The following is a 13,039-nucleotide window of genomic DNA, read 5'->3' as shown; positions in this document are numbered from 1 at the left end:
CGAGATGCCCGAGCGTGTGTGGAAAATAAGCGCGGCGATGCACTATCATATCGCGCTGAATAAAAATATTTTTCCAATATTCCGTTTCTTTGTTCCTCTTATATATATATGTATATGTATATACAGAGAATATATATACATATATATATTCTGCTTCGCAATTTCCACCCGTTTATTTTCAAAAAGGCACAAATTAAGTACATTTCTCGCATGAATTGAATAGAGTAGCTCTCGGTACTTTAGATCTTCATTTGATAACATTATTTTATTCTCACATTAGCGATATCTTAATCGAACAAATATATTTACATTTTTTTATAGAAAATTGAGAAATATATTCTACGTGGAAGATATACAATATATTTCCATTAGTATGTCTTCTAACCGTGCTCGCCGACCCCAAAGCTTCCCTGTTTCGTCTTTTCACGTGAGTCATGATAACGCGAAAGAGGGTGGAGTGACGAAACTATATACACACGCACACATATAAACTTGCATACATATATATATCAACGGCGCGGGTATTCTCAACACTTTATATGCACTGCACTTTACAAGATGTGCGTTCCACAAGCGTGCACCACGCTCAGATCCTGGTGACGTAAAGCCCTACGAGTCAGTCGCGTATTATTAATATTGCGCCGGTAAAGATACAGCGATTTGTTGTAAAGACGCTAATTAATGCAGTCCAACCGGTGCCCAATATCGATCCTCTTTGCGAGCGAGGGAAGGTCGAGAATGAAAAATGTTTCACGGGCGACAGCGTCGCACCAACGAAGCGAAATAAAAAATATCAAGCTTACTATATCGCAGATTGCAGGAATAAAGACATTTATCTAGATATCGGTACCTTTATTTATTCTGCGAATTCTCTATGGAATAAACGCTACTTTTTTTAGCATCGTCTATTTAAAAAAAGATTATCAATTATTAAAATTAATTATACAGAAGCAATTTATATAGATATTTTTTTTCGAAAATGTATTTTATTGGAATAAAGCGTTAGGTTTAATTGCACATTATTCACAGCAAAGTACAATGATTCAATTCAATTGAGTGATACGGAGATATTGCAGTCGCGATTTTAGAAAAAAGGATTATTTTTAGAGAAAAATTCGAAATAGGGAGACGCGGCTAGTTTGACAGCCTTCGCCGTCCGAAGTTTCTTTCGCGCCGTTTCTCGATGAATGGACGTACTATTCGCTTGTAAGGCATCCATCCAGCGTGCGTAACGCTTGCGCGGGTCGAGAACGACTAACTGAGAGAGAAACAGAGAAAGAGAGATATGCGGCGCGACAGCGTGGGTTGACCGGCGCGCGTTTTGACATTAAATTGGTTCACCCACGCGTAACTTTCTAACGTAGCCGTGTTTTCCAATTCGCAATTCTTATCACGCGAATTGCACGAATGCGTGTTTGCTAAACTTCTTTTCGACTTAGGCTATTGTACGTGTCTTCTTACACAAACGTATATATATTTCTATCGCTGTATACAGCCGTAAAAACTAATCGCGAGAATTTTACTATACGCTTTTTTTATACTACTATCTGCTCTAGATAATATTATCTAACATATATGTGTGAAGGATTTTTTTACGATCAATTTTATTAAATTTTATTTGCGAAATGTTTCAAGTTACAATTCACACTATAGATTCTCATCTATAAAAAATTATTTGCTCTTTAATTGATTTACAAGATAATTATCCATGTATTATTGAAAAGGTCCTCTGCTTTCAGTAGTCATAATTATCCGGAAATTTTTTGCTAATTTCAAAAATTAAATTTTATGACGTCCTGCTTCTCGAATGCGCGATTCATTTTTGGAGTCGCTATTGTCTTTGAATTGAGGTGAAAATGAATGAATGATATACATAACGTAGGCTGATGACAGGCCGAAAAACTTGTCTGTGCTTTACAATTTACGACTGTAAATTTTATTTCGAGAGTTCTTCCACTTCTTTCTCGTCGTCTCTCTTCTCCCCGATTCGTTTATGATAATCACTTGCGTGATGATCGTTTTACTGTGTTTACATAGAAGGCAGGTGTTAAAATCGCCAAATTAATTAAAAAAAGCCTTCTCTGTATCCTTTCACGGCAGCTTTGTCACTTGACAATATCGTAATCCTCCGTCATCGATCTCTCTTTCGTGGATACGTCTTTCGTCGCCTTCGCAAGAGATCAAACGATCTCGCGTTACATAATCGCGTATATCGTGACCCTGTTCCTTTAATAAGACAAGCAGTCGACACGTGGTTTCCTTCGCTTCACACTTTCATCGAGATAAATCTCGCAAGATCATTCAATCGCGAGATCGACGCGTCAATGTCGCGGTCGATCTAGGGAGATGAAATAAATTTTAAGCTTTCAAACATGTGGAGCTAGATTAGAATATACAATATATCTTTAAGATTCTCGATCGACCTCGAGCGCGATTTCTCCAAGGATCGCATATACATGTTTCTCCCGGCATATAAGTACCAAAGTATAGGCGAATGATACTACTAACGGTCGCACTGCGGACAGAAATCGCTGCCGAAGTTTCGCAATCGATTCGCGTCATGCGCATTATTCGCGCTTTGGGTCAAGTGATTCGCTCCGCGTGCGAATATCGCCAGGCATCTGTATACAGGCTTCTTCTTCTTCTCGCGTGTTTCAATACGAATAGATAGCCGATGATTTCTCTTAATATTATTCGCCGAATATACTTATATCGATTTGAAAGTTTAAAGAGGCCTCTCCGGCGAGAGGCTTGAGAGAGAGAGAGAACAACCCATACATACATTTTACGCATACATAGATTTGAGTTCGTGAAAACGGGGAAACCGGGAGGACATAAATTAGCAAAGAGTTTTCTAACGCATCGGCGCGGCGCGGTCGAAAACAGGAAATGCTAGTCGCGCGCTGGAAGTCGCCCCGGGCGTTGAATTATTCTTTTAGAAGCATTATTTATGGGGCCCGGTATAACCGTCGGTCCTCTCCCTTCTTCGCGTTTTCGCACCGATTCTTCCGAGAGGGTCCGTTCCTTCGTCGCAGTTTTACGCCCCGCTAATTTCCGCTCGTGGCGCGCGGAATTCCGCGTATGCGCGCACATACGTACGCATTTTCGTTCGATCTATCGATTTCCACTGTCGAGATATAAATTTCGCGCGTATATAAGGCGGTTATCGCGCCGGAGGCGGACGAGAGACTGTAATAATCTGCCGGCGCGTTGGCCGGCCAAGGTGAGGAAAGAGACGAGAGTAAGAAAAACGAGGGGGAGATATTGAGAGAAATAGCCAAGAAGAGAGCGAAAGAGAGACGGAAAAATTCGCGACAGGGACGAGAATTGCGACGTGAATCGAATCGAACAAAGAGCGCGCGTTCGCGTTCGATGACCTCCGATTTTCTTCAAAGAAAGAAAAAAAAAATCGAGATTCTCTTTCGTGCCAAATTTACTTTTCTTCCATTGAGAAAATTCGTAATATAGAAGACAGACAAATCTAGAGGAACATTTGATATATCTATCGTGTATCGTTTCTTATTCTTCGGCACGATTGGTCGCATCTGGCGCTGAAACTATATAGGTAACCGACGACACCGAAGTTTCTTTCCTCGGCTTTCATGGCCGAAGCTTTTCCCCGGGCATTGTCTCCGATCCCTCGGCTCGATAAGTTTGAGGTAGGTCGATCGACGAATGACTCACCCTGCGGACTCTCTCGACCGGACGAGAGAGGAAACTCTGGGTGGAGTAGCTTCGATGGTGGGCAAACGCGCCGTCCCATTATATCCATTGCAGCTCGTTAATATCGTGACATCCAATATCGCGTAATTATAACCGTACTGTTCCGCCGCATAAGTCCCGAACGACGGGAGGGTTCTTGTAAACTGATAATGAATCATCGACGAGAGCGAACGCATCTCGTTCTATCGCTGCGTTTCTTCCATAATAGTACAAGTTTATTATTTTCAAGCGAATTTCATCATGTGAAATATTTATTTGAAATAATTTGTTTAAGTATAATTAGTATCAGCCCTTGGAATTAATATAAAAAATTAAGAAACACTGGTATTCATTTGCATATTTAATTAAAAAAGAAAAGTAAAACTCAAGAACTAAGAAGAAAAAAATGAATTATGCTTCCTCCTGAAAAAATTCTGCGGACGCCCATGCAATGGTATCGTGAATTCGTAAAAAGAGGCTTATTCGATCGATCGATGCGTTTCCGGGGACATCCCCGATCACGTCCATCGGTTGTCGAAAGGCTCGAGGATATTCTTGCTATCTCTTCAAGGACCATCGTCCCGCTGCATTTCCATAAAAGATTAACGGCCTGGCGTAATCTACATTTTCCATCGTGGGATCTCTCGATGGAACCTTCATCGAGAATCTTCTCGTACGAACGAATGGTATTATCACGAGGATTGCTGTTCGAGGAGAGTCCGGGGCAAAAGAGTGCGCGAGGCGTGTGGTCGGAAGGAGAAGCGGAAGACAGAGAGGAAAAGAAAGAGCGAGAAAGAGTAGGAAAAAAGTAGGGAGGAGAATGAACGCTGTTGGGCCGCAGTGTCAGTGGAGTTCAATCTTAATATAGTATGACCTCCACTGCCATTCGAGACAGTGTCGGACGCGACGGCAGTTGCAACTGCAAACGAGGGAGAGGAAAGGGAGACCTAGAGAGAGAGAAAGAGAAAGAGAGACGAAGCGAGAGTGATTAAAGAAGAAGAACGGAGAAGGACGTTGGAGAGAAGAGGAAGATACGCGCGGAGAGAAACGACGACGAAGGAAAGAGAGTGTTGGTGAACGGATGCGTGCGTTGCACCTTATTCCCCAGCCCGATGAGTGAGCCTTGCCTCGGTTATTTCAGAGACATCAGCTTCTTCGCGAGAGCAAGGGAGAGGAAAGAGAAAGAGATGGAAAGAGAAACGATGCATGCGTGCGTGCGTACGCTTAGTCGTCGAGAGTGTCATCGATCTATTTCGAGAGGAGGCTGGAATTTCTGGCCTTCGCGAGGGGTCAGTAAAAGAGAGAGCGAGAAAGAGGCGCAAAGCACGGGGGAGAGAGATAGAGATAGAGGAGAGGAAATCTCTCGGGCGTAGAGGGAGAAAATTGAAGGAGAGGAAAGACAAGGAGACGGACGGACGGGTCGTTACCACACCTGCTTGTTCACTCGATCTGGACTGTTCGATGGTCAACGCACGAATGACCGTGTGCTCCTGCATCTTCTTTGGTCCAGCTGCCGAGAGAAAGAGAAAGAGAGAGAGAGAGAGATTAACCAACTTTATTCAAGCAGCTAGACTTGATTCTTCGTTGGTTTTTCAGACTTATAAGCGCATCAATCATCGAGTCTTCGATAGGTTTCATAAATTAGGAGATAGTCACGGCTTAAATCATACGCATATTTGTTTCGACGAAAACATTGTACTCTCGATTATATTATGCCTTCGTAAAGTATGGCCCCGAGTTTTGGAAAGGTGCGCAAAACGTGAGCGAAACCAGGGAGGGAAGATTAATCGTTTCCAGAGCGATAAGTCCATCATTTTGCGAGGGAGTACTTGTACAAAGGCGGCGTCGACGGCAGAAACGAGTTATCGGCAAGTTATTGAAGTTTTCTCGACTCTCTCTCTATATCGTTCGCGCGCGTGTCGAGTGGGGTTACGTTAGAAGGGAACGAGACGGAAAGGGGGATGGTAGGCACGCGGGAGGAAGAGGCGGAGGATCTAACGATATGATGGTGGGGAAGAGCGACGGTGGTGCTCGGCCGTTGCATTGTGGGGGTGTTGGCCTTCAACTTGACGGCGCAGTTTCACTGACCTGCCTGAGAAACTCGTGATACCAGCTCCGTGCGCGGACCTACGACGCGTCCACGATGCCAAAGGGTACCGCTACTTAAGGGCCCATGGGGCCCTAAACAAACCCTGCCGTCACCAACCAACCGACCGACCGACCGACCGAGGCGAGGAAACTGCGTATCTTAAACTGTTGTAGCTTCTCTCTACGACTCACGAGAATTTTCTCAAAAAATGAATTACAGAATTACATATTCTGTAATTCATCTGTGGTAAAATATTTTATAAAATGATGAAAAGGAAAACTGTACGATTATTTTATATAGCTATTTGAAAACGATTCACGTGAATTTTCTTTAAAGACCAATTACAGATGATTCTTTGCGATAAGTCGGTTTGATAAAATAAATAGAATTTTTAATTAAGAAATATTTCCAAGTAAAATATTTTTTAATCTGTATTAATATATAAAATATTTTAGAAAATGATGAAAAAGGAAACTATATGATTATTTTATGTACCAATTTGAAGAATTAGAACATTCGATATTCCGATGATCAAGAGTTTGCATAAAGACTTTGTTTCTCTACTTTCTAATTTCTTGAGGAATTTTCAATGAAGCTTTCTTCGCGGCAAAGTGTCTTTCTGTTTGGATATTTGTTGGGTGTAATTAAAGCAAAGACGAGCAGATGGCCCACGAGTGTCTCTCTCGTATCTTTTCTTCGTCGAAACATGCTACTTTGACCTTTCTAAGAAGTACAGTAGCTGTAAGCATTATTTTCTTTTGTAATTTGCGCTGGGAATTAAAAAAATAATTTTCCGCGGTACGAACAATTATAAAGTAACGCGAATAAAGATGAGTAAAGAAAATATAAGGTTTAGCGGAGACAAATTTAGAAATGTCGGCGGCGCAGCTTATATTCGACGCCCTATGCATTCGAGTTACACGGAGCGTCTATAATGCAGCCATGGGCCGCCAGTGGAAGCCTGTAACTATTGATCCTGCGGCCTTTGGGGAGCCGCCGATGCTGCTGCTGCAGATTTTAGCAACGTCATTCTAGCGTTGTGATGTATCGTGGGAATGGTAGAGACGTGGCTCCATCGAGAATGGCTTTCGCTCATCATTGTACTCGCTACTCGGGGAACGTACCACGTGCCTCGTGTGCATCAGTCAGTATGAATGACAAGCTGCCTCCGGCAGAGACAGAAAGAGAGTAAATTTATAATTGCCTTGCATATTACTGCGATAACTTGTCATAGAACCTTGTCGCGATCGCGATTACGTCTAACCGAGCTAGAGAGCGCTTTTGCTCATTGCCGATTTACGTTTCCGAAAGAAGCGGATCGGGAGGAAGACTCGTTCCATTCGATCCTCTTCTCGTTCCTCTCTCGTCCCTTAGACCAGGCGAACAAAGCAAGGGTCCCCCGAGCAGCAGCGTGGTCTTCGACGGACGGGGCCTTCTTTCTTTCTCTCTCTCTTTCCTACCTCTTCGTCTCGCCTCACCTTACCAGCGGCCCTTCAACTGTCTATGACCCACGCCCCACCTTCTCCTCTTTCTCCGTTTGTACCACCACCACCACCACCACCAGCATCGGCACCACCGTCACAACCATCGTCGCCACCTTTCTCGAGGTTCTACGAGCGCGGCGAACCTTCTTCTCCTTGGCGGGTCTTCACTCCTTTGCCCGTACGTATACCTCGTGCACAAGTTGGTCTCTCTCGCGAGTGCGCGCGCGCCTGCACGCGTATTCTCCGATCTGCCTCTTCCACCTGCTCCTACCTCTCTTCTACGGAGAGTTATTTAGCCGCACCAAAGCCGCTCCGATTTGCCTTGGGCGAATTTCCGGAATAAGGGAGTGAGACTCTCGGAGAAGCGGAAACTCGGCTGGCGTTTCTTCTCAGTGCTTACTTGCGCGCAAGCATGGTCTTCGAGTTCCTCTCCGTACCTAGGAATTCGAAGAAATCTTCTCTTACGATGCCTGAAACTAGGAATTATTTTTGAACAAATTTTATTGTGTTCTAAACAAGATTAATAATATAATGTCTGATGATATGTAAGCTAACATTCTAATTCCGATTGACTGCGCAGCGTCTCTCGTAATTCATAATTGAGTGGAATTGCGTCTCCAATTAGGCACTCACTCCCCCGAGACGACCTCTCGAGCATATTCCCATACTCTGGCGAGACAGTTGGTATTCCTTTGTCGCTCGCGTTAATTGTTTATCGTCTTATTTTCAGCGGCAAACGTCGATACGTCGCGACGCGACGCGCGTTCCTCCGAGAAGCAGAAACGTCCGTGACATTGCGCTTGTCATTACGCAAGGATATATATTCTCTAGGCAAGGGCACTCTCTCGACGCGACGCCCAGTCGACGCGAATTCCCAAGCCGCGCATTCTCCTTGCGCGCGGACAAAGTAATTCTGGAATTTATTCGCGGCCTTGCTCCCTCGTCCCCACGCTCTTTCGCCCTGAATTCTGCTTCGTCCTTTCGCTTTCTTATGTCGCGTCCGGAAAATGCAAAATTTGATCGCGAGAGAATGACGAGGGAGAAAAGACAAGACCGTGTATAACGCGCTGATCGGGAGAGAGAGACGAAAAAGCTGCCTGGTATGCGATGCAACGCGCGTGTCGCCTTCTCTCCTTCCATCGCGACGAAGGAGAGAGTGAACTGAATGAAAGGGAGGTCCGGGAGGAAACAGCGAGAGAAAGAGAGAGAAGAGAGCGGGAGATTCTCAGGACGAGCGCGAGAAGGAAACGACGGAGAGGAGCGCCAGGAGCGAAAGAGTGAAGGAGGGAGGAGAGTGGTTCACCTGCATTGCTAGCATTGCGCTGGCTCAAGGCCAAAGAGTCTGCGAGACCGAGGACCAGACCGGGTCGGGACCTCCTTCCTTCCAGTTTCCTGCGCCCTGTTCTCTCTCTCTCGCTTCGCTCTCGCGCGGCATCTGACGAGTCTCTCTCCATTCTTTTCCGATCTTCGCGCTGCGTCCCTCGCTCGGCGATTCGCAAACAATTGCATCATGCATGCGCGCTGCCACTTTACAAAAGCTTATTACGCGCGTGGGCGGCTCTTCGGGCCGGAATGTATATATGAGAAATAAATAATAATTTAAGTACGAGAGTAATAGAACATTTACGACTGAACTTTCTCTTGTGTTGTGTACTTTATCAATCAAGCATTAAACATGTTGCATTTTCACAAATAGAATCGATATAGTACCAATCCGCAAACCAATCCACCAGTATATATGCTGCAATATTCGTAATGAACGTTTCTCTTTGGTTTGATTGCAGGTTGCAAGATCAAAGCGCTTCGAGCGAAGACGAATACCTATATCAAGACGCCCGTGCGCGGCGAAGAACCCGTGTTCGTCGTGACAGGTCGCAAGGAGGACGTGGCCCGTGCAAAACGTGAGATCCTCTCCGCCGCGGAGCACTTTTCGCAGATTCGCGCTTCACGCAAGAGTTCGTTGGGTGCCCTGCTCGGTGCACCACCCGGTCCACCCGCGACGGTGCCTGGACACGTGACGATTCAGGTCCGAGTGCCGTATAGAGTGGTAGGTCTAGTAGTTGGGCCGAAGGGCGCGACCATCAAACGAATTCAGCATCAGACGCATACCTACATTGTGACTCCGAGTCGGGACAAGGAGCCGGTATTCGAGGTAACAGGCCTGCCGGATAGCGTAGAGGCAGCTAGACGCGAGATCCAGGCGCACATCACTTTGCGTACCGGCGCCGCGCCCGGTATCGTCGGCGACGAGACCGATCTATTGGGCGCTCTCTGTCGCGGTGGTCTCGGCTCGGTCCTCGGAATTCAAGGTATCGATCAACCTGGATCCAATAGCTCTAGCAGCTCCAACGCGTTCTCCAGCAGCGGCAGTTGCAGCAGTTCGTCCAGCAGTACCGGAGGGATTGGGCTCAACGATATCGTCGCCATTTGGGGCGCCGGTCTGGAGAGAGACGAGGGTTTGGGGGAATCGCCGTCGTTCGAATCTCAGCCGACCTCGACATCGTCGATCTGGTCGTTCCCGGGCGTTGCGTTACCCTCGAGGCCGTCGCCGCCCGCGACGGCAAGTCCGGCGTCGCCCACGGACTCGCTTCTGGGCAACGGACGACGAGAGTGCGTCGTATGCGGCGACAAGGAAGTCACCGCGGCGTTGGTGCCCTGCGGACACAATCACTTCTGCATGGACTGCGGCAACCGGGTCTGCGACAGCCAGGATCCAAGCTGCCCGGTCTGTGCCAGGCACGTTCTGCAGGTGCTCCGCATTTTCTCCTAAGAGGGGCCCCCTTCGAGCCACCGCCCGTCAGTCTCCCGTAATATGACACCGCTGGTGCACGCACCGGCAACTTACTACCTTCTACCGCTCCTCGAGCACCACGGTCGGCTAATTACTGCTCCAGCACGCGCGACTACAACAGTGCGGACAACAACGTTGGCGACAACGACAATATCTGCGCGGTGATTCTCTCTCGGCATCCTCCGGAGTCGTCATCATCATCATCGTCGTCGTCGTCGTCGTCGTCGTCGTCTTTTTCATCGTTCTACCATGCTGGTGTGACGCCGTCGTCGTCAGGGGACCGAACGCGCACAATGTCTCAATTCCACGGCTGCCAATAATCTCTTTTACGCGACGGGAATTCGCCTCGACGAATCGCTCCTTTGGCTCGATCGTCGTCGAGTCTGTCGAATTTCCGCTGACCGGATACAACGAAGCCAGCTTTTAAGTTCTACGAGATATATATTTAGAGAGAGAGACAGAGACAGGGATGGATACACTCACCCACCGTCTCATCGTCCCCCTCGCCCCACCCCCATCACCCCTCCCGTATTCCACTCGCCTGTTCCCCGTCTCTTGACGCTTGCATAGATTGGGCTCGCGGCTCGTCGAGTACTCCAATAAGCCTCGAGGTAGATGAGAGAGATGGTACGAGGGTACTGAACACAAGTATTACCATCGTACCGTCCCGACTGACGTGCGAGAAAGAGCCTCTCTATCGCCCGCAAAAGATCGACGCTGCGATATTCTGCGACTGATATTATTAGTAGCGAGACTGATGGTTACCGAGACGCTACTTTCTGTTTTCTTTTCATCGCGGAGGCTACGATCCGAACACGGATCGATCGAGTCGCGGATCGACCGGCCTCATCGCCGACCTCTTGACTACGCTTAACACTCCTAGTGTTTTGCTGTTTTAGAGAAAAAAAAAAACTCTGCTCGTTCCTGAAATTTCTTTGGGTCGAACGTTTGCTGGGAACGGAGGCTGCTTGCTTAGCATGATGGATCTTAGAGCTTTCTCGATTCCCTTTTTCTTTTTTATTAATAAGTATGACTGATTGTGAATGATGATTCACGTTCAAATCATATCCAAAGATCAAGCTTCATTTTAAAAGCTTTTATATATATGTACGTATGTATATGTTTATATATATATATATATTTATATATATATACTTATATGTATATACATATTTATAATATTTGATTCAAGCATGCTTATATGCTCGCATCTTCAACTGTCAATCTTTCTAATCGATAATGATGGATTGAAGATACGTAGCCAATCTTTTATTTGTCTAACCTGCGATGTTTGATTTTGTGCCAAAAGGGCTAGACAAAAAGAAAATCACCTCGATAATTGCGCACTGGGCAACCTCGCGATTCTCTCTCATTCACATATTTTTCCTTTCATTCTTTCCAAACAAAAAAGGCGTATGATAGTCCTTGATCTCAGCGTTCGCTCGAAACGCGCCGTAGAAAGCATTAAGTTCTTATCATCGATCCGAAAAGGGGTTTTCCGTTGCCGAGTGTACAATTACGAACTCGACGAACCTGCGAGCTGTGGTCGCGAGTGCGACAGTGAAGATTACCGAGAATTACCCACACGAATCATAAGACACACACATACGCATACACAGTCCAACACACTGTGAATATACTGATAGATGATCTCGCACTGACATCCTACACGTGAAAAAGAGAAGGAAAAGAAGAGAGAGGGTCACGGGCCCCTCGATTCGCCATGAAATCACGTAGCGAATATATAGCGGACGGCGCTCGTTCGTTCCACCCGGCTTCCCTTCGCTATATTAGAGTATTATATCTTAAAATATCTTTATATAAAATAATATATATAAAATAATAATTGAAATAATAATAGCTCTAATAATATATATATTTATATACTTATATTTATATAAATTATATTTATATAAATATAAATATATATTTATATGTAATATATATATATATATATATATATATATACAATATATACATATATATATATATATATGTATATGTATGTATATGTATGTATGTACATACATACATATATATATATATATATATATAGTTGGTAAATCTGATCGCGCGAAAGGGAAAGAGAATGAAAGATTAAATATGAATGAAAGAGACGAGTGATATTTTATCGACAAGATTTAGATTTTGTATTTTTCGCGCATTTCGCCGATGGGACGGCGGGTGGTCTTGAATTGTAACGCCATAGAGAGAAAAAAAGAGAGAAAATTATTTAAGAATATATATATTATAACGTGTAGAGAAAATTGCAGAAAACATACGGATAAAAAAAGAGAGAGAGAGGATAATAGAGTACACAATGCGTAAGTCGAGGGGCCGTGCGTCCGCTGTCAAACAGGAAGAGCGAGCGCAAAAATGAGGTCGGTCGATGCGCCGGCGGTTCTCGCAAGTATATTTGTATTTTTCGACTAGTAATAATCGAGTATAGATTGCTTAAACTCGACACTAAACGATACTCATTTCACGTAGGGATCGACGATGCATACATATGTAGTGTCCTTTTATTTTCGTTAGAGAGGCGTAAACACAACATTATCGCTATATTACCTTACATTAATATATGTATATATATATATGTATGTGACATGTGGATGTATATGGGATCGCGCATCCGTCATATACGTCCATTTTATTCTATATACATATACAATATCAGTATGTACCGCTCCTTCTCTCTTCGGAATCGCTGGGAGAAAGGACGAGCGCAAAATCTCTCATTACTTTCCGAGACAAGACGCAAGACGTCCTTCCTCCTTCGTTTCTCGCGGACGAGCATCGCGCTTTCGTGCGCAAGAACGATCATGGGGCTCCATTAAATTGTGCAAAACCGCGACGATCGTCCTTCATGTACGAGAGGGAGCTTGGTACCACGTGTCCCTACTATTCGTTTCTGCATATAATCTCGTTTCGAAGAAAGAAGCAAAACAGGGGGAAGAAGCTAATCAAACGGGA

At 45.1% G+C, this 13,039-nt stretch overlaps 1 protein-coding gene across 1 annotated transcript in view; it reads left to right on the top strand.

The window, feature by feature from the left end:
• The window catches only part of LOC114936904 (RNA-binding protein MEX3B), a 33,065-nt gene extending 21,102 nt beyond the window's left edge, over positions 1–11,963 (top strand). Inside the window, exon 2 of the mRNA XM_029310251.2 lies at positions 9,060–11,963. Within this exon, the coding sequence (XP_029166084.1) occupies positions 9,060–10,045 (986 nt within the window). The 3' untranslated portion in view covers positions 10,046–11,963. The remainder of the gene's footprint in view (positions 1–9,059) is intronic.
• The last annotated feature ends 1,076 nt before the right edge of the window (positions 11,964–13,039 follow it).

The sequence above is a fragment of the Nylanderia fulva genome, unplaced genomic scaffold (assembly GCF_048542155.1).
Source record: "Nylanderia fulva isolate GAGA-0341 unplaced genomic scaffold, ASM4854215v1 Scaffold11, whole genome shotgun sequence".
Lineage (NCBI taxonomy): Eukaryota > Metazoa > Arthropoda > Insecta > Hymenoptera > Formicidae > Nylanderia > Nylanderia fulva.
This window is presented reverse-complemented; position numbering and strand designations above follow the sequence as displayed.